At 40.9% G+C, this 23,811-nt stretch overlaps 3 protein-coding genes across 3 annotated transcripts; 1 reads left to right on the forward strand and 2 right to left on the reverse strand.

Annotated features, from left to right (window-relative positions):
- Positions 1-2,389: 2,389 nt before the first annotated feature.
- LOC125771149 (forkhead box protein O1-like) lies at positions 2,390-6,973 on the reverse strand. The gene is made up of 3 exons (XM_049441528.1): positions 5,413-6,973; positions 4,449-4,755; positions 2,390-4,211 (listed from the first exon to the last, which is right to left on the reverse strand). Exons 1-3 carry the CDS (start codon positions 5,709-5,711, stop codon positions 3,090-3,092), a joined length of 1,728 nt encoding a protein of 575 aa, XP_049297485.1. The 5' UTR covers positions 5,712-6,973; the 3' UTR covers positions 2,390-3,089.
- Positions 6,974-19,373: 12,400 nt separating this feature from the next.
- LOC125771160 (F-box only protein 9) lies at positions 19,374-21,588 on the forward strand. Its single transcript, XM_049441549.1, has 3 exons — positions 19,374-20,523; positions 20,591-20,902; positions 20,973-21,588. The coding sequence occupies exons 1-3, from the start codon at positions 19,820-19,822 to the stop codon at positions 21,286-21,288; spliced, it is 1,332 nt and encodes a 443-aa protein (XP_049297506.1). The 5' UTR covers positions 19,374-19,819; the 3' UTR covers positions 21,289-21,588.
- Positions 21,589-21,673: 85 nt separating this feature from the next.
- Positions 21,674-23,464, reverse strand: LOC125771171 (GDP-mannose 4,6 dehydratase). Its single transcript, XM_049441561.1, has 2 exons — positions 23,169-23,464; positions 21,674-23,075 (listed from the first exon to the last, which is right to left on the reverse strand). The coding sequence occupies exons 1-2, from the start codon at positions 23,241-23,243 to the stop codon at positions 22,059-22,061; spliced, it is 1,092 nt and encodes a 363-aa protein (XP_049297518.1). The 5' UTR covers positions 23,244-23,464; the 3' UTR covers positions 21,674-22,058.
- Positions 23,465-23,811: the final 347 nt, after the last annotated feature.

The raw sequence follows: 23,811 nt of genomic DNA on the forward strand, positions 1-23,811 counted from the left end.
AACTTGGCACCGATTCAATCAGCACAAAATAAGATAAATAGAGCGAGAAACAAGCCCAAAGCCGCCGAAAGCCAAAAAGGAATCGTTCAACAATTTACGGCCATGCCCGGTAAACACTGAACCGTGTGTGAAGCTAAAAGAAAAGCGTCTTTGCCTCCAGTACACTAGAGAACTCACACCTTTTATTGTTTTCTTTTTGTTCTGCCAAACTGAAAGCGTAAGCGTGTATCTTTTCCGGCTCTGTCGCGTTTTTTGGGCCGTATGATTGATTGCACATAATTTACCCGCTAAATCATGTTAATCGCCCATCGCCTGATTTGGGTTGTTGAAATGCTTCGTACTTTGGTCGGTGTTTTCGGTGCGTTTCGATGTGTTCGAGCAAACAGAAAATGGGTGACATTGTTTGGTTTTATTATTGTTTCATATTAAGGGCCAAAGGGCGTAAAGCAAACGGGCACACAGGTGTGTTCTGTGTGTTTTTGATGTTTGATTATTCGATTTTTGGCGAACAGCGCGAAATTGGTTTAAACAAATCAAAAGCAAACGCAATTCTAGCATTGTGATTGGTTTGTTTTTGGTACTTTTTTCCCATTTTGGCAACATAATTAGTATTTTTATGCTGGGTATAATTGGCAGAACTTTTGTAAACAATGGATGTTTGTGAGGTAATATACCTGAACACGAGGTTCTAAAAAGCACCAAACCCATTGCGCTTAAAAAATAGCATTTTAATTAGCTACTTATGCTTTACGTCACTTTTATACAAAACTCACAAACAACAATAAACAAAACATATGAATAAATGAAACATATGGTAATGAAAAGAAATATGTGAATAACGAATTGAAAAAGACTTTTGGACAATTAGTACATTCTGTGCCGAAAAAAATATCTTTGAACAGTTGGCTTAATTGCTTTTAATCATTATTTAATAAATTATGTAACTACGATTATTCTATTATTCTTTGTCACTTTTTTATATTTAGTTATTCGACTCGAGTCGAACCTTCTTTCAAAAATAAGTTTTCCTCACTTACCTTTACTACATTGAAACTAACAACAAAAATCTTTAAAAACATCCTCTCTCCCTCATCGGTGAATTTGAGCAACAAAATCAGGTAAAACGTACAACCATTGAATCCAGATTTATGTCATACCCGATGAAGTCAAATATTTTACGATGATTTGCTTATGCATTTATGCTTCACATGCTTCAGTTGCTCCACCTGCACTGTTTATGTGTGTATTGGTGTGATTATGTGACTGAATGCGCCAGTTTGGGGCCTACGGATTTCTTCCCAGTTGGGAAAGTCATATTTTCTTGCTCTTAAATCCGATTCAATGTTTTCCTATATTTTTTCCCCTAACAGCCAAAATCCCTTCCTGTTGATACAATTTCCACACACAAATACATGCGCAATGTTGCTAGTTTATAAAATATTTTAAACGAACCAAACAGGGACGGAAGTCGAAGACGTTAAATCATTGGACATATACACACCATGAAGGCCGCCAGTTGCAGTTTGTTTTGCTGTACACAGACAATCGAAAGGACGAGGGTAACATCAACCGGCCACACTACCAAATCTTTTAAAACCTTAAGAAATCGCTCTATAAAATGGTGACGCCAATTTTTGCAAAACCAATGCAACCAACTTCTATCGACTACGTAGTTTTTAGTCGGCGGACTTACTTGACATTCAATTCCCTTTTTTCCCCCTTCTAGCAAACGGTGACCCCGCTTTCCCACACACACACACGCGCGCGTGTGTTCAAACACGCGAGCCGCACACATACTTATTCCGCGTGCCACCGAACCGTACCCGTACCGGTTGGCATAAATCAACTTTATTAGATTCGCCCCATGAATAACGAGCGAAAAAATCGAATTTAGAACCTGAGATTTTTAAAACAAACTTTTTCACTGCCATCATCGTTACGAGTTTTGTACACCGTGGTCCTTTCCTGCACTCCCTTGGACCCGAGCATTCGTTGTTGAATTATGATAAATCGAATTTGGGCAGGGAAATGGCACGTTGTAGATATTGTGTGAGCACCAAACAAAACACCAAACGGATGATACTATTTCGATCGTTCAACCGTTTCGCTTAAGCGATTTACACGCATTGATAAATCGGTAAACATGGGAGGAAGATCGTTTTTTTCTTTGTTGGTTGATTTTATTTGGAAAACTGTAGCTTAAGCATCATTTTTAAAATGGTAGCATAAAAGGGGAAGGGAAATGATGCAGGAAGGAAACTAAACAATGAAATTGAATAACACAATTAACACAGTCGATTCGCTTGTAATTCGTTTTGGGAACCATTACCATATATGCTAAAGGTAACACAATTTAAAACATTACTCAGCAACACTCATTCTTACCAACAGATTGTAGTACAAATTCCTTTAAAAGCTCTTTTTTTCAAACAATTTAAAAGAAAAAAATATATACCGACGGAAAACCGTCCATATACTAATAAAACACCGGGCGCCTCCTTTATAAAATACTACAAAGGAGGCGCCCGGTGTTTTACTAATATCGATCACGATCTCCATCCAGAAAGATGATAAATAAAATTACCATTTGAGAATTAGGTATCGGATGCACTTAACCACTAATGTGTCTCTATGCCGCATATTCTGCCTCGCACCTGTCACAGGAAATAAATAACCATTTATTTACTTGACACATGCAATAGTAAACCAAGCACGTCCCTAGACGTAAATGAGCGTTCGTTTCAATTTTCTGCTAAATTTGACAAAACCACCAAAAAAAAGGGATAAAAGTAGTACCGAAAAAAGAAAAAGAGAAACCGGATGCAACCGGTAGGAAAACACCATTCCCACCGAACCATCCAACCCAGGGCTGTCATCTTTTTATCGTCCACTCGCTTCATACAACACACGCTCGCTCATCAGTTCAGCCTCGGTTGGCCGGCAACAGTAGCGCGTCGAACGAATTTATTTACGAAACCATCCTGACTAGTTAGTTTGTCGACTTAAGCTACTGTCAACAGTAGTGCCGGCCACTACTTTCTGCTGCTGCTGGTGCTCCAGTCCCTTGGTGCGAGATGTAAACCGCCCTTTTAGTCCCTTCGCATAATACTATCGATGGTGAAATTGCTCGACTTTAAGCCACCAACTTTCGTGCCTAGTACGAACCGTTCCGTCACTGCAACCGGCGATTCAACTTTCGGACTTTCGCGCTGATGGACGGACGGTTGGCGTAGATTGTTTGCACTGGGACCCTTCGTAACACCCGGCATGCTGGGACCGGTTCTTGCTGCGGATGATGTGTATGCCGACGGTGCGAAGGTACAGATCGCACCGGTCGCTGCTGCCGGTAACGGAAGTGTCGGTTTCGTTGCGCTTTCAGGTGTACACAAACCATCACAGAAGGCAGTAAATCCCGTTTGATCCGGAGTGACCGTTCGGAACATTTCGCCCGAGTTGGAACTTTGCCCATCGGGGCTGGTGGCGTTGGTAGCGGTGGTCGTGATGGGGCTATTGGTGTACGCAAATGGTGACGTTAGCTCACAGCCCCTCACACGCAAACTGCTCAATTCGCCGAGCAGAAAAGCATCGAGCGAGTGAGCCGTAAAGCGTACCGACTCGGGGAACGGTTGTTGGTTCAAGCAATTATCACTTTTCCTGCTTCGTGTGCGTTGCACTGAAGGATGACGGTTGCCGGCAGGATTTAATGCGTTAAGTTCATTTTCGTACTCCCCTTCGGAAAGTGTCCCGTTCGATGGGTGTTCGGAGAATTCTTCGTTAGCCTCATCGGTGTCACCGGAGGGAGTCTTTTCGTCATCGTAGCGCTTGATGGGACATCCTGAAGGAGTCCAACTGCCGCTCGGTTTGCCACCGTCCGGAGCATTCTTATCGGCTAATGAAGTTGCGTCGAGGGAAGATGTAGCATCCTGCCCTACCAGCCCGGACAGTAGCCCGGACGATGATGATGCCCCGTGGCCATAGGCCGGATGGTGATGGTAGCAACCGGAACCAAGCAAAAGTACACTCGGATCCGCCAGTTCGGACGGTGGTTGTATCAAATCATTTCGCACTATCAGATGATGAAGATCAGCGCTGCCCTCGGTTCGTCTAGTACCGGCGACGGTTCCGTGTGGCAGGTGCGGAACCGTTGACGTACTCATAAAATCTCCCGCCGACGGTCCGCTCGGTGGAAAGGCCAAAGCAAATGGAGAACCCTGTGTGAATGAAAAAGAAAAGGAATGGGCGAATTGTAAATAGAAAACCGCGGGAATGCATACGATAAGCATCGGCATTTTGTTGGAAAGGACGTTTTTACCAGCATCAATGAATGTCTCCATCTTAGTCACGGATTTGTTTTTTTTTTTTGCTTCTAGTTGTTAGAACGTCTACTTTTTTTTTGGTTTGTTCTTTGTGTTATCTACCACATCCTGCTGTCCCACCAGCTGCCTTACCTGAAAGTGGCCGTTCAGGATCAATTTGGCGTTGCGCTGTCGGCGTGTACGTCGGCGCCGGTAATTGCCCTGCTCAAACATATCGTTTGCCGATGGGTCTAGCATCCAGTAGCTGCCTTTCCCACCAGCACCTGTACTACCTCCTGCTCCACTAACATCACCGCTAGACGATGTATCGTCCATCGGCTGATTCTTACCACCGGTACCAGTCTTATCCCGCGGCACCTTGATAAAACAGTCGTTCAGTGAGAGATTGTGCCGGATGGAGTTTTGCCAGCCCTGTCGATTTTCGCGATAGTACGGAAAGCTGAAATAATGCGTGGAAATGAAAATGTACCAACCACAACATGTGAGTGAAAGGTTGTCTCATTTACGTGGGTTTAATTGGTTGTTTAACTAATGCGAAGAAAATTACCTCAAGCTTCATTCTACATCTTCATATGCATACAGTTGTATGTCATCAAATTATCAAGCAAAAATTTAATTATTTTTAAGAAGTATTAATAATTGATTTAAATACATCAATGGACAAAATGCTATATCAATTTAAATGCATTTTAATTGCTTCATTTGCTCCTTCTTAGTGTGGAAAACAATCTTTTAACGATCGATTTTTTGTTCAACAACAAATTGTTTAAAAACCAAGTAAGACTTGATATGGAAGGCAAATAAAAATATGAATATTTTTAATTTTGTCTTTTGTGTTAATTTTCAAAAAAGAATAACTTCAATCAAGCATGGATTTTTTTTACTTTACTAAAATTTTTATGATGACAGTTTTTCACCGTCTTGTTACTATTTTCTTTTATTGTAATTAAAAGTATATAACTGTATTTCACATTGTTTTTACCATTTTTGCTTTATTTATTTATTATTTATTTATTATTTTTAAATTAAAAAAAAACATAATAACAACAAATAGGAGATTAAATAAAAAAAATCACAGCAATAAATATTCACTTACTTGTCCATAATGTACTTGTAGATACCACTGAGCGTTAATCGCTGATTAGGAGCACTGCTGATCGCCATAGCAATAAGTGCGATATAGGAAAAGGGTGGCTTTTCCGGACGATGAACGGATTTTAGAAACGAAAACGGTAATGACCAATTGTTCAGTCCAAAGTACGAATTACCGAGCGAAACCGCACTATGCTCAGGATGCTGCAGGTACCGTGCACCATGCTGACTGAACAGTGCCAAATCGTGATTTAAACTTTGTATCTGCTGTATAGCAGCCGCATACGAGCTGTATGGAAGCATCACGCCGGTTTGTTATTATATTTTGTATCCGAAAATTAATAGGGGCTTTTTCGAAATTTGTGAGCACAATGTTTTTGCAATTTCCACACACTTCGTACAAACACTACAATAAACAGTACGCACTAACACTATCAGAAAAGGATTCACACAACTGGGCAAACACTCCAGTACACTTCCGAAAACGATCTTCACACACAATGGCACCACTTTACACGATCGCTGTACGAAGCGTCTTTCTCAAGATCACACAAGCGACTAAAATCCTTCCGCTCTGTAACCGCACAACGAGAGTTTCCTCAACACCATTGAACGTCTGGTCGGTTCGCGCATCGTTAACAGTGACTTACGCCCCTTGTGAAGACGAATGACGACGATTCCAAACAACGCCGCACAGCATGGCGCAAAATTCCCACCCGCCCCAGCCGACAACGAGCGGCACACGATCTATTTATTTTATGCAAAACAGAAACAACTACTTTCATCTTTCATAAACACACCAGCGAGCGGTTTTTCGCTTGAGAAAGGATCTACCTTCCTCGCCGGGGGAGAGGGAAAGCCAACCCTCAGTTCCACGGCTTCCCTAACGAAACGCCACCTTTACCCCATTATTTATGCTTTACACTACATCGAAAGTCGTAAAAGCATGCAGCAGTGCAGTGGTGCGCGTAGAAGAGGAATGAAAATTTTGTACCGTTTTTATTGCCACCGTTTTGTTTGCATGCTCGATCTTCACTGTAGATCGGCGATGCCTCTCTTTCTGATCTTCTGCGTTTGTTCCATCCTTCCTCGGAACATCATCCTATACGATCGTCATTTGCGCAAACGGAACAGCGTAGGGCGCTTGCGCACGTTCTGCGCAACTGACGTTTATTACGGAGGCGGACGCGACCCGCGGTTTATGACTTCCCTTTTTGGCCCGATTGCCGCCACGGATCACGGATCATCACGTATTGGCTCCGCCCATCTATTTATTTAGAATGCACGGCTACAAAACGGTGATGCTGCGTCTTGCGGACGATTCTTTGCTCCAGAATGTGTGTGTGTGTTTGATTCTGTTTTTTTTCTTCCCTATATTCCCAAGGTAGGAGGGCAACTGTTTGCCTTTAACCGATCTATGATTTGTGACCAATTGGAAGGGATTAAAAATGGTGCCACTTTTGGAACGGAAGCCAAAATTTGGTTTCGATATGTTTTTATAAGAATTAGTAGATTAATTTATCATCTCGAACGTAGTGCGTGTTTGCTTTAAAAATTGTACCTACAAGGGGAAGCAAATCTGTTTCACATTAGCTTGTAAAAAAATATGTTCCAGATTTTTTATTTCTATTTTTTTCATGTTGAAGAAATCCAAGAAAACATGGGTATAGAATACATACTTCGTTTTAACACTTTTCAGCCCCAGTATTATTGGAAATCTACTCAATATTTTCATGAAACAAAGAATTTTCAAAACCAAACTTTTCCAATTACATACCACCCCTAAAAGGCATATTTACCGACATTATTATGTTCGTTATAAAAATAATTTATGAAAGTTTAATTTGGAAATCACAACATGAAAGTTAAGGAATTATTAGAAATTTTATAAGAAAACTAATTAAATAATATAAATAATCCATATGAAGTAATTAGATTTAAGTTTAAACTCATAAATTTAAAACAATTTTCCACAATTTTCTTTTTTTTTTCTTTTTTCTTCAAGATTTTGTTTTCAACTTTTTCAAAGAACTGATTCAAACTTGTTTTATTATAGAAAATTTACAAGATTTACCATGATTTTGCTTTATAACTTAAGTATTCCTTCAAGGAAAAGTCCTTCTTGTTTGAATCGATTCCTGCTTTCTATTTTCTATTTTCACGTTTGAAGTTACCAGTTGCAAATTTTCACCTTGCAAACATCCGCAGCAAAGCATCGGTATTGACCGTGTTTGGCACCGTTGTTTACTCAACAATGGCAGCACCACCGTAGACGCAGCGCCGCCAATAATCTTTCATCCTCCCGGTCAGCCTTGAAGTCAATCGATCAGCCGGAACATCCGGCCATCATTCGGTCATCTACATTCTTTAACACCTTTCCGAACAGCCGAAAGCATCAATACAAACTGGCAAAACCCGCACTCATTAGCAATCGCTCGGGAGGGGAAAAAAACATACAGTACCGGGCGTAAAGGGAAAACCAAAGTTTTCCTTTTTAGTGCCGTACCGCAAGGCAGTCTTTTAATCTTTGAAGCCACTTTAAAACCGAAACTGTACTGGAAATAAACAAAACATCCATCATAATAAACACCTGTACACACCAGAGTTTTGCTTCAATCGGTTAGGCGTTTGTGTGCGTTGTACTGATTGGTTGTTTGAAAGAGAGAGAGAAAGAAAAAGTACATTAAAACATTATTTTCCTCGAATTATGTCTTTTCCAAAAGTTCTAAAGGAATCACTCACAAACACTCTGAAATGGTGATAAAGTACTCCCATACTCCCCAGTCAAGATCAATAGCCATTCTGTTGCTGCCAAATTTTAACAACCAAACAAATGACGCCGCATTAACCCACGAAAATGTCTAATTTGTTGAAAAGCAAATTGAGGTTAAGAAGAAAATCCTTATTCCTTTGATCGTTGCGTTAAGTAACAAAGAGAAGCTACCGTTTGTAATACATGCGCCTCGTACTAATTGCTTATATGTTGGAAAATGCATCACAGTTCCGTTCCGTTTTTCCAACTCTGATTACTTTTTATGCACATCAAAATAGCCTTTTACGACATCCTTCGCTGTCAACGCCATGGCTAAAGATTTTAAAACCAACCTTACCCTTGTACTGAAGCGTACCGTATTTATTGCTGTTGTTCCAGGCGATGTCTTACAGTCGGGCTAATCTTTTCCGCCGCACCAACGGAAGAGTTCTGTCGCTTTTCCCTGCATTTTCATCCGGGGTTTTTTCTGTCTCCTTTCTCTCTTCTTGTTGCAGTATTTTATCTTCGCTACTTTATGGCTTTCTCCAGAAAAATGCTGGATGCTTGGTGTCGTGGTGCAACCGGGTCCCGTTTATGATATATTATTTGTTTATGAACTGTCCCCGTTACCGGGCTCGTTCGGCGCAGGGACACAATTTGTAACTTTGGCAACATGCGACACAACGACCCGTACGAGAGGTCCCTCACATTCATGGTTTATCTTGTGCTGTTTTACATTCTTTTTTTTTGTCTATTTTTTTTTTTCTTCAAGTTTCATTGTTGGTGGCTGCGGTTCGTTCCGGTGTCGTTGTGCTTTACGCTTTCGATGGTATTATGTTTTATGATTTTGCCAGGCTTAATGCTCTTGCACATGCATGTTGCATGATTCTTCCGTTGGCGGGGAGAAAGAAATTTTCATATTCTTTTTTTGTGTGAAGCGGTACAACAGTCTGAAGTATTACAACCGAGCAAGTCAAAGATGTAAAAAATATATGTAAATGTTCAAGAATTCAAAACAAATCACAAGTAGATTATATAAAGTGCTAGATAATAACAAAATGATGCTCTATAAAGGAATATAATACAAATTTTTAAATATAGCAAAATAATTATTAATCGATAGTGGTTGGAAGTTCCATATTTTTAATAAAAGTTTGATAAGTTTGTTTAGGAATTCAAAAGAATTATCCAACAATCATATAAAACTATTACAAAGTAATCAAAACTCAAACAAAAACACCTGTAACAGCCAGCTTGACAAAAAAACAACACGAATCTTTCAGTTAGAAAACAAAGTGAAAATCACTCCCATCAGCCATCGTTATGTTTGTCCACCCTTTAGCAAACGGTTAGAATAAATCGAAAACGCTCGTGCCTCGAACGAAGGTTTGCAACTTTGATTTCCAGTCAATTCGTTCCTTTGCCTTCACTTTCAACGTCACCATTTCCGGGAGAAAGCCGAAGGAAAAACAAAAAAAAAGGGAAAATCCCATCAGCCCTGTGCTGTGAACTGTGGAGCGGAATTTTATGATTGTTTTGCTAGCGGCTTTAAATTTTCCCATCCCATTCCGATGCACCGATGGTAAAGTTGCAACTGCACCCGCTCCGATCGCTCTCTCTCTCTCTCTCTCTCTCTCGATGATGCAGCCAAAAATTCAGTGCAATGTTATTTCAGCCCGACTTCGTTCGTTTGGCCGTTTCTTTCTTTCTTTCTCGCTTTTCTTCGACACTTTACAACGTTCTGCGCCACTCGCTAACAAACGCGGTTCTTTACCGGTTTACTGGACGGATTGTACCGTCGAGCACGTGACATTTATGGGTCTTTCTTTCCACCACTCCCCCCTGGTATCTCCGTGCCATTTTTGGGAAGGATTTCTGGGTGCAACTCTGCTACATTTTTGATGTCACACCACGGCAGACCGATCCTGGAAGTGGGGTTTTTGGTTTTGGTAGTGATGCGAAACAAACGAAAAAGGAAAATATTTTATATTTGAGCTACACAAACATTAGTCTCTTCCTTTCCGGACACCGGTCGATTTGGTTTATTCTTTCTGCTCCGCAAACTCCGCAGCCATGGTTGTGATGGAGTAACAAATTAGTGTCGCTATTTGTTTTCTTTATGTTTGCATAATTGACGTTAATACAGTGTTCGAAGGAAAGTCGTTGAGTGTGAGAGCAATTTGGATAAATACGGATCGGTGAAAATCTTCGGTAAGCGGTTTACTTTTTTTATTAGCAGATCAACGAGAAGAAAAGAGGATTGGTTGGACAAATATATCAAGAAATCTAAAATATCTTCCTTTTTAGTAAATATTTTCTAAAAATTAAAGAACATAATATGTATGTTCAATAACAAACCCGTGTTCAACTTTTGTTATCCATTCTCTTTCTTCTCTTAATACTGTGTTAATTTAAAAACGATGTTTTTATATTTTATTTAAACTTTTTTTTTAATGTTGAATATTAACTGTCTTCTGACGAATAATTGTAATTGGTTCTTTTGTTTTGTGTTTGTAATTATTTCGTTTATATTAATGTTTATATATTTGTTCTTGAAAAGAGTTTGTCTAAACTGGATCGTAGTGAAACATATGAACTAGTGTTGGGTAAATCTGATTTACAATCATGAATCTGAATAAATCGTTGAATTAATTGCATGACTCTGAATATCTATGCGAATCCTCATGGAATCATGAGCCCTAATGGTTTCAGGACAGACCGATGGTTTATGTAGCCCATCCGGATCGACAGAAAGCCAGAAATGACTCCCCTCCGTAAATCAATCCCCTCCCCAAGAACACAATCTATTGGCAATGAATCACTGGAGATTCATGAATCCTTGAGGATTCATTTGAAAACTTGAGAATTCTCTATTATTTTTGGAATTTGCTTATGATTTAAATGACTCTTCATTGAAAGTTCATAAGAATGACTCTTTTCGAAAGATTATATAAGCACAAGACTAATATGAAGCCCATAGAAATGTCACACAAGCGAAGAAATATGGTACCATTCGTTAATTTTATTAACAAATCAGTTTTTATTTTAAGAAAATAAATACTTCCATTAATCGGCTGCTGCTTCTCTACAGCATCCAACTCGTCTAAAGTATATCCAAACAAGGAATGTCTATTTATTTATTGACTCACCCATGTATCGCACGAACCGTAGTGAAAATATTTATCTGTCCACCCGTCCAAAATTGGACACGTACATCTGTGTGCCACACACACAAAACACGCACGGTTGAAAAACAATCCCGTACCATCAAATCCCCATAACAATTGCCCACTGGATTGCACTCGTTTGCGTTCAGTTTAGTGCTCTTTTCTCGATCCCGTCCAGGAAACAAAGGCGAGAACAGGAATGTATTTGGCTCGGCACGACACATTACTATTTGTTTTGATTTGTCCTCCTAAATGAGCGGAAAAAAGGCCCGTTTTCTGAATGACGACTCTCTCCCATCCCTTTTTAAAGCCACCCATTGACGTGTTTCCCTTTGAAAAATGCCTTTGCTTCAACCAGACATTGTGAACGGGTACGAATCAAACGTGCCCCTTTTTGACTGTGGTGATCTTGCATTTGCTGCTTCCAAACCTCAAACGTTCCACACACGCAAGTCAGAAGCCACCCGGGACGACATTCTTGAACGGACGATTTCGGTGACAAATGGAGTTCGTTCACATTCGGTACCGGTGTGGCCGGTCGTTTCCTACCAGAAAAATGCCTACCCATCAGTAGGGGTTTCGTAGTGCCGTCGTTGCAAACCATCTCGTGATCGTCATTCACTGCAATTTTTAGTACACTAGAATCGGTATTTTTTTTGTTCCTTCTGGGTGTGTATGAACGTTCGTCGGTTTTACGAAAATATGTAACAGGGGCTTTAGGAGCGCTTTTAATAGAATAAATACTCGAAAAATTATGCATCCGTAAGTTAAGACAAAAAGAAACTCAATAAACAACGAAAGTGGAGTTTTTGATTAAAAAAATAGTTCACATAGTAACACATATACCCTACTATTATCAGATCTTTTTCTTTATTATTCTGAAGCACTTTTTTTCATTTTTTCCATAACAATTTTATCTGCCTGAAACAAGAAAACTATTTCCACCACAAAAATAACATTCCATTCTCGTCACTCGTTTGTTTGTGCCAGTCACAGCCAACTCCCAGTTCGTGGTTCACGATGAAAGTGTTGATACATTATCGCTGGAGCGGTTCTTAGCGACATGCCGGAATTTGGCTCCAGCTAAAAGATTAATAGCGCTACTCTGCTGGCACGGGATGTTTGAAAAACAAAAACACACATACAAAAAACCAAAAAAATGTATTGCATGATCCCCCTCCATGGTATGTCCGTGGATTTTTAGCAATATTTAACACCTAAAACTCGTACTAGCTGGTATCGTGGTGTGGTCGGCCCTATTGCAAAAAAGCAAGTGACAGGTTTTGTCGTTGCGACTGTTCCGGTGGTTTGAATGTTATTCCGCATGGAAATGTACCGTACCGTCTAGGGGTCACAGTATTTCTGTCGCTCAATGCTGGCGGTGAGGTTAAGCGATGGTGAATAGCGATCGGTCTATGGCTCATTCATACAGTATTTTTAGAAATTAATATATTGCACTTATGTACAGTGGTATGAATCACGCACATTATGGCATTATAAAGTTTTACTGTTTTTAATTGCAATAAGAATCAGCAGCAGAGTTATTGACCTTGAACGCTTAAATGTTTATTGAATGGATAGTAATACAGTAATTATATACAACTTCAAATTGTATTTTGCCTTTGTGGATCATATAAAGCAATGTTCCTCAATCTATTTCCAGGAAACTTGATTTATGGTTGAATTCTTCTACCTACAGCTGCAACCGATCTTCAAAGAGTTCTATTTGCTCACCTTTATCTCACCCTTATCTCGTAACGTATTTTGATGGAGCCATTTGTGATCGTATGTGGAGCCTATAATACGTACGATTTCACCTTACAATGACCATTCTACATTTAATACATTTTACAAAGTTAAGATCATGCTATACTAAGAAAATTCTTCTAATCCTTGTACATCGTCACCGTCAACTTATACTCTGTTTTCCAGGTTTCATAGTCAGAGTCTGCAGCAGTAGTACTTCGTCTTCGTCTCAATAATCCTTGTTCAATGTTCAAGGCCTTGCGATTTAGCCGACTATTTCCCTTCACGATTTGGTGAGTATTCTGGGATAGATTTACCAAATTCCACAGTCTAAGGTCCTTCTTGTGCTGTGGGCAAATAACATCCTCGTTTCATTCATATCGAATCCTTATAATCTGACAATGCATGAAAGAGAAAAGCCTCACCGGATCTCATGTACCCAATTTTTTCCTCCAAGATTTCTTCTGTTTGTTTTCTTTTTCCTGTCGATCTTACGTGTCTACTACGTGTTTATTACGATCAACTTTTAGGTTATCTTCTTCCGTGACACATATTGAGAGTGAAAACTCTTCGTGCAAAAGATGATTTACTATGGAGAGTTAAAGGCACGTCGTAGAACATATTGAAGAAGCCAGTTTAGTAGATCAAGTGAAACAGAACCAGATAGCTTAATGAAAACCAATATAATGGCCTCATGTAAATTATGTGATTATCGGTCAATTTAATCCTCGATAAATTCAAACGGATTTTGAAACCCCTTTCGGACAAATGCCATACTTCCTCGTCCATCTCATTTAATTAACCAAACCGATTCTGATGACTACACGACCACACTGTATTGACACGTCATCAACGGTTCTTCCACGCTCCTAACCCCTTTTTGAAACGCATCTAATACACAAGCGCACAACTCATTCTACTCTATGTTTCAACTCCCCAATCTCCCTGTTGATCAGCCTTCCGGGGTCAGCACACAATGTGCGACTCCATATTGTTCGCACGTTTCAAACGAATGCATATTGTAGCAAACGTTTACTCGAATGGGGCGGCTTAATGAAACCGATTTTTCTCTTGCCGCAGCATCAAAATCATCATCAGCAACAACAACAACAACAACAACAACAACAGAAAAAAAAAACACACCACACACCCTTGCGGACATTTCGGGAACGGAAACGGACAGTTAAAATCGGTTAAATCGATTGTTTGTGTGTTTTCCAATTTCAACCATTTGGTTCAATTTTTTACCTCCAATTTTATTGACTTCGATTTGGGTGGTTTCGTGCCAGGCTTCGACAGCCTGTCGTCCACTGTTACATGGTTTACATGTTGATACATTTCGGTTTTCTTTTTCCCGAAGAGAAATAAAACATTTTCCCAACTGGGGCACAATGAGCTCCCATCGTTCCCTTTGGCGGGTGTGGGTATTGAACTATTATTTTCTGTTATTTTCATCGTCTGACAGTGCATCCAACGGCTTTATTAGCTGCGTTTCCTCACCAGAAACATCCAAACCTGCCATCGTTTGGAATAGTATGATGACGATCGATATCGATCCGATCGCCTCGTTACCACAGGCGTAAACGGTTCGGTACGAGTTAAAAGAACGTGCCGCAAAATTCCATGACGGAAGGCTGATTTTTCTCTCTATTTATTTGATCGATTGTTTGTTTGTTTTGAATTTTACACCATTTTGGTTGGTGGTGAAGATCGGTGGTCATCGGTTTCTGGTAAGCGATAAAACTAGGCCCCCCAGGGGTCGCCTAGCATCGCACCAAGCGAGATGGAGTCAGAAGACGATCCGTGAACTAATGGAAGGTGGGAAGAAGAAGGGACGTCGAGTCGAAACAGCTAAAAAAAAGGATCAAGGTAAGGATTTTATTCTGGAGGAAACAGCTCTGTGTGAAAACGGCCCACCGTTGCTTAACGTAATGACCGGGTTTTTGGTTGTTTCCGAATATTTCGCCGATGCTTAATACTCACACGTGCATTTTTATGGCACCCACAAACGATCGTAAAATGTGTACCACACACTTTGATCTTTTCGTAACGCACGTATTATATTTGTTCTCCATGTTATGGTTTACATTTCCAACCGATCTCGGTTCCGTCGATCTTTCTCGTGCTCTTGGTTTGGGAAAGGTTGTTCATCCGCAAGCGCTACGTGGTACGATCGTTAACCATCAAAGTGGAGTAACAATAAGCGAAACATGCATAGTTGTCATGCAAGCGTTTGTTAAATAAAATGTCATCTAAAAAAAATAAAACTCTTAAAATATATTATTTTAATAACGCAAAATATAATATAATATAATTAAAAATCTCATTATAATAAGTCTACCAGTCTCGAGATAAATTCGAGAAAAGGATTATTTTGCAATACTCCTAAAGGTATGCAATCCGTATTTAAAACTCTCCTCTTTTACATCGTTTTGTAACGCAGAGTTTAGCGCAGTTAGTTTCATTAATGTTGTTTTTTAAAAGGTTTTATTACAAATTAACTAGCTTAGAAATGTTTATCCCATTTTTAACATCGTATTTGTGGTTTAAAATTGTGCTCAAGCTTATTTTTCGGAACAAAAATAACAAAATATGTTTGTTGTGAAATTATGAACGTTAATCAAACCGATTACTAGCGATGCGTGTTACTTTCCAATCAGCTTTTTTTTTATTATCATTTAAACGAGCGTTATAAATATTTCAATTTCCAATAAATATCGATTGAGTACATTAAACCATACCGTCCGATCACGCTGTACCGGAAACCGGAACGAACGGTCTTAATGTGTAGTAAAAATTGCGCTACAACAGCTCCCACAACCGTTCATAAAAAACCATTAGCCAGTTTCATGGCTTCATCAAAGATCAATCATGTTTATGCTCGTACCATCATCACAGGCCTAAGTTGTCACCGTTTTGTCTCACGGCATCGGTACCAAATCGATTGCGCTTAAAATGTCCCTTCCCTTTGTCGCACCAAGACGCAAGATTAACACGCCCAAAAGTATGGGCGTCGACTTAAACGGTTAATTGACATATTTTGACGTCAGCATCTTAAGAAGTCGTAAACAGGGCTTCAAGTACGGGAAACACCCGTCGCCTAGATTTTTGGTTGCTGCGTTCCAGTGCATGTGCGAAGGGAAAGGCTGAGGAAAAACCCATCAAACAAGATGCCCTTTAGAGCTAGGCGTGCGTTCCGAACGATCCCAACGGCAGAGCCGGCCGTCGTCCCCCGGGGCCTACGATGCGATTTCTGAGAAGTGATTTGTAAACAGATCACATTTTTCCCATACCGCCAGAGATTTTGGTCAGCGTACTGGATTTAGTAGCGGCTAAAAAAGATGCCGACGGGATTTTTAAATGTTAACGTCTCCTTGCCGTCTGGCGGAGTTTTAGAAGAATGAGGAGATAAAGAATAAAGCACACACAAATATCTTCTGTACATAAATATTGCAAAAGAAAATTGGTGTGTTTGCATATAATTAGTTACCTTTTCTCATGTTAATCAATCACAAGATCTTGGAGGAATTCGTTTAAGTGCATTCATCTCCACCACAACACAACATGATCGCCGAATCTTTCTACAATCTTTGATGATCGTTCAACAACATAGAGTCTTCCAATTCTGATGTCCCACCAATTAACCGGTGATCTGGTGTCATGTACACTTGAAGTGAGTAAATTCTCAAGACATTTTCCTCGAAATCGTACACAATTCTGCTAGTCGCCTTCACAACTGTCTCCCAAAACCCAACGATTGAAATCGATCGTTAAGAGATCGTGTATGGTTTGTTACATTTTTATTGCCCTCATTTACATCCGATCCAATCGTTTCCTTCACGATCTTGATCGACATCTCAGCCTATCCAGAGCACTATGCGTCACACGAGAACCAGAAACAGGTTCAATCCGCATCGAACATTTTGTGCCCTGAACAACAGAAGGCAATGTGGCCCATTTTCCTTGCGGTACCGGGAACTCTATCCCGAGAAAATGGTTTGCCTCCGGGCTCGTAAAATCTCGTGTCGGCGAGTATCGCGTTAGGGAAATGATTTAACTACTTCTCGGGAAATTTTTGGTGTTTTTAAATACCACCCAAAAATCGGGGAACTCACAATTACTTAAATGGTACCGGTTCTCCAGAGATTCCTGGTTTTTCCGCTTTTCCCGAAACAAACCCGTCCTACTGGTGCCCTTGAATCGGTCCAAATAAACATACACACACACGGTATTCGGTCCAAGGCAAATGTGTAAAGGATCCCACTGCCAGCATCCAGCAAGCGCGTACCAGTCATCAACAATTTCCTTTTCCCGTTTTGATGACGGATGTCCCACCGGCAGCACCGCCGGAGACAGTTTTATAGGTGAAAGTAATGTCATTTTTCGGGATTTTATTACCGGCCGCCGAATACCTCAAATGCACGGTGCGCGCTGCCTAATGCGTTGCCTGTGCGGTAGTAAAATTACTCACGGGTAATTTGAGTGTGTGTCCCGCAAAGCGCACTTCAGCGACACATCCTCCTCCCGGCCCATCACGTTGGCAAGCAATGTCCAATGTTTTTAGGCGTGAGTGATTGAACCTTCCTCGAGCCTTTTGTAGTAGTATGTTTTGGTTTCGAGGCAATGATTCTCACTACAGTCCTTAAAACTGGGAAAACACACATAACAGCGCACCCTTCGCACGATCCTTTCGGAGTTCGTTTGAGTTTGAGGCACCACGGGCTAGAGGGTGGAGGATTGTAAGCAAACAAATCATAACTAATATTTATTATTATTTTTATCATTGCCGTAAACATAAAGACATACTGTACAGAATTAATAGTATCTGATACCATCTTTATGTCAGCGTGTACGAGAAGCTGTCCCCATTCAATTCTTTTAGTTACGTTAACATAATTTTATAGAAACAATTTTACCATAATACTACCCGACCTGATCCTGATTTATCTACTATAAAAAATAACTCTTTTGTAAGTAGTAATCATTTAAAAAATTAAATTCAGTATACGCTTTTTAAAACACCATAACTTTTAAGCTTCTTTCATCCGATCAATCCACCTGCTGTTAGACAGACATTTAGACAGATTAATCTACCCAAAATATCTCTCATACTGCGTCTCTGGCTCATACTTGCCACGGGCGCATCAAATAAAACGGTACCAAACAAAATATTCACACTCGGCGGCGCCGGTGATTATTTTTTCAACAAATCACAAAGCAATGAAAAATAAATAACTAGGTAGAATTTTGGGTAGCCTTAAAAACACGACACGACAAACCAGAAGATGTTTTGATAGCAAACGATCTTCTCGTTAGCGTTTGTCGTGCTGATGTGACACGATCGCAGATTGTTTTATTACTAGTGTGAGAGACGTTCTTCCGTTATTGTAACACCAATTCAATATTCGTCTGATTCTGTTATAATGTGAATAATTATAACAGACTTTATAACAGAATAATTATTAAACTTTTCCCTGCAAATTAAGTAATCTTTTGTATAAATTTGCATTTGCTTACAACTATTTGTGACTTAATCTAGGATACAAAATTACATTGTTCGGAGATTTTTCCTTCTCGGAAGACACCATATCACGGGTGTAATAGGATCAATAAAGCGAGTACTGTAACAAACTTACAAAACAATTCCTTATACTTCTTCCAGCTTAACGCTAGGTGAACGACGAGATACTAATTATATTGGCTGTCGTTCGAGAACTCAGGGAAAATGAAAAACTGTCCGCAAACTGTGCCACATGAGTTAGTGAAGTAGAAAAAAATGGTGGACGAGGAACACGTGGAGATCGGTAAAAACACCACAAACCGAATCGTACAGCTGAAGGATATGATATCGCAGAGATCAGTATCATAGCAATAGAGTTGATTTTCCCAGAGTAAATTTGTATGACTCTCGCCAAGACTGCAGGAAAGCATGATTTCCATTTCCATACCATATTGTTGGGAAACAGATTGCAGAGAGAATAGAGAGTGGCCAGGTTCGAGCGCCACACTCTGGCAGTAGCGATGGAATGAGGAATAAGAACAACGGATTAAACGAATAAACATGAATCCTACACTAATGTCGTTGGATGCAGATCATCAATATAAAATGATTGATTCATATTTTCTTTCGAATGTACTAACTTATTTGGTAAATTTCAAAATTAGTCGTTATTTCATAAAATTTTTCAAGTCTGCCTACAACCACTAGGCACTTCAGTTGCCGAGAGCGAAATTTGAGGCGAAAAGCTCTGTTTATATTTAATCTTGACGTTTCTCCGTTTCTACTTTTTCTTGTTGTTTTGAAACCTGCTGTCAAAGCACGAAATTTTACGTACTTTTGCACGTCGCAAATCGTGCAATGGCCCGCTGTAAAAAGTGAACCATTTTGCCAGTAAAAGCAACACAGTTACAAAATATACGGGGCAGCTGTAAATAGAGAAAGGAACACTTTTCTTACCACACACGATTGTGCAAGCGGACTATGGCCAGCTGTTTCCAGTACCCTGTTCGTGTACATTCGTTTTTTCACCAGAATTTTGTCCACATTATCAACCTGTCGCAATCATCAAGCTTCTCTACAGTTATTCGCTACAGTGACCGTGAACTAGCACGGGACCGAGACGTTCACCTTTCTATGCTAACAGTTTGAACGGTTTGTTTTACCTTAAACCCCGTAATTTGTGAAACAATCGGTAAAGTATTGAACAGTAAGCTTTCCCCGTCGGTTTGCCATCGTTCTGCCCCCGATGGATTCCACATCGAGTGATGCCGGTAAGGAAGATGACGATGAAAGTTCGTCCTCCTCAACGAGCGAATCGGAAACAACCTCACCGAAGCGTTCAGAGTTGGATGATTTCCGCGCTAAATGGCAGCAGGAACTGAAGAGGGAACAGCCCACAACCAATGCACCGGTTGCGGCCGTTGTCCCGAACGGGGAAAAAGATTTCGTAGAGCATCAGGCCCGTACGCTCTTCCAGGAAGGATCGGATCTCGAACGAAAGGGTAAAGTGTTCGAAGCCATGCGCCTCTATCGCCGTGCCACGCAGCTCGTGCCGGACATCGAGTTCCGGGTGTACGATAAAAAGCATATAAAACCGCAGGAAGATAATAGCGATACGAATGCAAGAATCGTCGATGGACTGATGGAACGCATGATGGAGGCGAACATAGACGAAGACGAGGAAAATCTGGAAAACGTTGATCTTGCTTTACGCTTCCAAACACTGATGGCCCGATCGGGGAAACTGTTCGAACGTGCCAGCGGCGACCGGAAGCTTATTGTGACGGCGGCTCACTTTTCGGACCTACCGATGGAACTTATCCTGTACATTCTGCGCTGGGTTGTGTCGAACGATTTGGACCTGAAGTCGCTCGAATGTTTTGCATCCGTTTGCCGGGGGTTCTATCTGCTTGCGAGAGATCCGGAAATTTGGCGCCATGCCTGCATGAGGTACTTTTTCTTTACCACATTTACTACGTATTTGTTTGTTGCTAATGTACGGTAAGGTTATTTTTAGAATTTGGGGCGTAAACTTGGGTGTGCTGAAGGGAACACCCTACAGTTCCTGGCGCGAGATGTACATTAACAGACCGCGAATACTTTTCCACGGATGCTACATCAGCCGGACCAGCTATCTGCGTTCGGGTGAGAACAGCTTCCAGGATCAGTTCTATCGTCCAATCCAGCTGGTGGAATACTATCGATACTTTCGTTTCTTCGCGGACGGTAAGGTCCTAATGCTAACAACGGCTGACGAACCACAACAATGTGTCGTTAAACTGAAGCCACGATGCCCCACACAGAATGAAATACTGCGTGGACACTATCGGTATGTTGAAGAAAAAATCCTTCCGAATCCGTTGAATGCTTTTCATGATAGTTTTCGATTTTTTTTTAAGATTGCATGACGACGTCGTAATCGTAGTCATTCAACGTAACCGTCCACCGGCGTCCGCACAAATGCAGCGTCCGGGTCGTAAAGTGCGTGATATTGAGCCGGAATATGGACAGCAAACGTTCCTAATGGAGCTGCAGATCGTAAGCACCGCCAAACGGCCATTCAGCCAGCTGCACTGGAAACAGTACACGATGGTGCAGCAGCGTAACAACCAGGAGAAAACGACCCAGTTCGATCTAACCACCACCAAGTATCCACCGTTGTACTTTTCGCGCGTCAAGAGCTACCATCAGGAATCGGAAGGACCATTGAAGTAAACATCCCATAGCGGACGCTCCTTGCGCATGGAGCATAAACAAATGCAGCAAACACACACCTTACACAAGCAGAGAGAGAGAGAGAGTAGTGGTTTATTTTTTGCATATTTTTTTACCTGTAGCTAGTAGTATGGAAACAATCGTTACTAATTTTAATCACTTCAAGCGAAATCAGTTAGTATCGCTAACTGCTGAAACTAAGATGAAAAAAGAACAACAACATAACAGAATTTAATCGGTGTCGGAGCAGTGAAGCTGTGAAATGCATCCTAAATGATGAATAAATCAGTGTTATAAAAGTTGTCTGCTGTGAAAAAAAACGATGTACCTATGTTTATAACAAAAGATCCTTCTGTCGTGCCGATCTTCTCTATGGAAAACCAGGTATGTTTTATTTAAGTTTTCTTTTTAATTTATTAGAAGCGTGTTATAAGTAGGAAAAAATATGTTTTAAAATTGCCATGGAATAATGCGCAAGTGTTTTGCGGTACGTTGTTCGAATTTAGCTCCCTTTCAAGCCGTTACATTTGATCGATTTTGTTCAATTTGGCTAATTTCTCATGTGCTACACATACACAGAAAGCCTTTTTTGTATAACTAAAACTTTTGTCAAACAGTGTGGTATTAGAATTCCAATTGCAAACACTTTGCTAACCAGCTTTCACCCGCAGCCCGCCCGATCCGTGAATCACGGACAAATACTGACCTTTCGTTCGTTCGTTACCGCCCTTACAAAATGGTATGGCTTGTTCGCTTCACCGTAGCACGTGTTAGGCGGATGGATTATTCTTCATCAGTTGTATATCCGCCGCCATCATGTCAGCGATCAGTTCAAGGAATGTTACTTTCGGCGACCAGCCCAGCTGTGTCTTTGCTTTAGAAGCATCGCCCAGCAGCAGATCAACTTCCGTTGGGCGGAAAAACTTTGGATTGATACGCACCCGTACCGTGTCGGTACCCTTTTCAACACCAACCTCATCTACACCCGTCCCTCGCCACTCTATGTCCCGACCGATGTACTGAAACGACTTTTCGACAAATTCTCGCACCGAGTGCGTTTCACCCGTCGCAATTACAAAGTCTTCCGGTTTGTCCTGCTGCATCATAAGCCACATCGCTTCGACGTAATCTTTCGCGTGGCCCCAGTCACGCTTCGAGTCGAGATTACCCAGCTCCAGATACTCTTGCTGGCCGAGCGAAATCTTTGCCACCGAGCGGGTAATTTTGCGCGTTACAAAATTTTCTCCCCGGCGCGGTGACTCGTGGTTAAAGAGAATCCCGTTGCAGGCGAACATATCGTACGCTTCCCGATAGTTTATCACAATCCAGTATCCGTACATCTTCGCACAGGCGTACGGTGAGCGTGGATAGAACGGAGTCTTTTCGTTCTGTGGTGTCTCGGCCACCTTTCCGTACAGCTCCGACGTGGATGCTTGGTAGAAGCGGACAGTCTTTTCCTGCCCGACGGTACGGATGGCATCTAGCAAACGTAGTGTCCCGACAGCATCTACCTCCGCCGTATATTCGCTCAAATCGAACGATATCTTGACGTGGCTTTGGGCGGCCAGATTGTAGATTTCAGACGGACGCACCTGTGCAATGATCTTCACTAGAGCGCTACTGTCGGTCATATCGCCGTAGTGTAGCTTCATTTTTCCCTCTCTGTGAGTGCGTGGATCCGCATACAGATGCTCGATGCGCGAAGTGTTGAATGTACTGGCCCGTCTGATAATGCCATGCACTTCATATCCCTTATCCAACAGAAACTCGGCTAAATACGATCCATCCTGTGGTGTGACAAAGAGTGCAGGAAAGTAAACCATAGTGTATTGCCACTAGCAATGCGATAGCATTGTGAAGACCTCATCATAATCACTCACTTGACCCGTAATGCCTGTTATCAGTGCCACTTTTCTATCGCCGGTGGGATTCGTCACCGCAGTTTCGCCCTCCATGCTTGTGTTCTAATATATCGTAATGCAACCACTTGCGTACTTTTGTATAAAATGCAATCGATACTTTCTGCTATGGATATTCAAACGTTACAAATTAATTTAATATTCGCAGTTACTTAAATGCGAACAAAAACCGGCTTTTGGGCACTTTTTTCGTCGGATCGCTGTGTGACGTGTATTTACATTTGTTTCGTTTGTTTTGATATCAGATACCACGGTGGGATTTCTATGCAACAGCAGCATTGACAGCACATACCCAAACAACAAACGTATAACGATATTTTAAACCGTTCCGATTGGCATGCAATGCAAATTAATGAGCTGATTCAACACGAAATTAAGCTTATTTCGATGCAAAATATACTTTCAATCGTTTTAAGTAAGTAACAATGTTGTTTGTGCTTTACTGGTGCTTTCATGCAGTAGTAACTATAGTAAAATACACTTAATCTTTACTCTGCCAACCGTTAGTTTTAATTCAAATGTGTCACATTTCATTTGCTTTCGGTCGTACCCAATTTATTGCTTGTTTGGCCAGCTGTTTGTTCTACTATTTTCTTTTAATTTA

The sequence above is a fragment of the Anopheles funestus genome, chromosome 3RL (genome assembly GCF_943734845.2).
Source record: "Anopheles funestus chromosome 3RL, idAnoFuneDA-416_04, whole genome shotgun sequence".
NCBI lineage: Eukaryota > Metazoa > Arthropoda > Insecta > Diptera > Culicidae > Anopheles > Anopheles funestus.

Coding starts and splice junctions, on each gene's coding strand:
- LOC125771149 (XM_049441528.1), bottom strand. CDS start 5,711: ATGCTTCCATACAGCTCGTATGCGGCTGCTATACAGCAGATACAAAGT. Junction 4,756..5,412: donor TACAAGTACATTATGGACAA/GTAAGTGAATAT, acceptor GCATTATTTCAG/CTTTCCGTACTATCGCGAAA. Junction 4,212..4,448: donor TCCTGAACGGCCACTTTCAG/GTAAGGCAGCTG, acceptor TCATTCACACAG/GGTTCTCCATTTGCTTTGGC.
- LOC125771160 (XM_049441549.1), top strand. CDS start 19,820: ATGGATTCCACATCGAGTGATGCCGGTAAGGAAGATGACGATGAAAGT. Junction 20,524..20,590: donor TGGCGCCATGCCTGCATGAG/GTACTTTTTCTT, acceptor GGTTATTTTTAG/AATTTGGGGCGTAAACTTGG. Junction 20,903..20,972: donor ATACTGCGTGGACACTATCG/GTATGTTGAAGA, acceptor TTTTTTTTTAAG/ATTGCATGACGACGTCGTAA.
- LOC125771171 (XM_049441561.1), bottom strand. CDS start 23,243: ATGGAGGGCGAAACTGCGGTGACGAATCCCACCGGCGATAGAAAAGTG. Junction 23,076..23,168: donor TAACAGGCATTACGGGTCAA/GTGAGTGATTAT, acceptor GTCACACCACAG/GATGGATCGTATTTAGCCGA.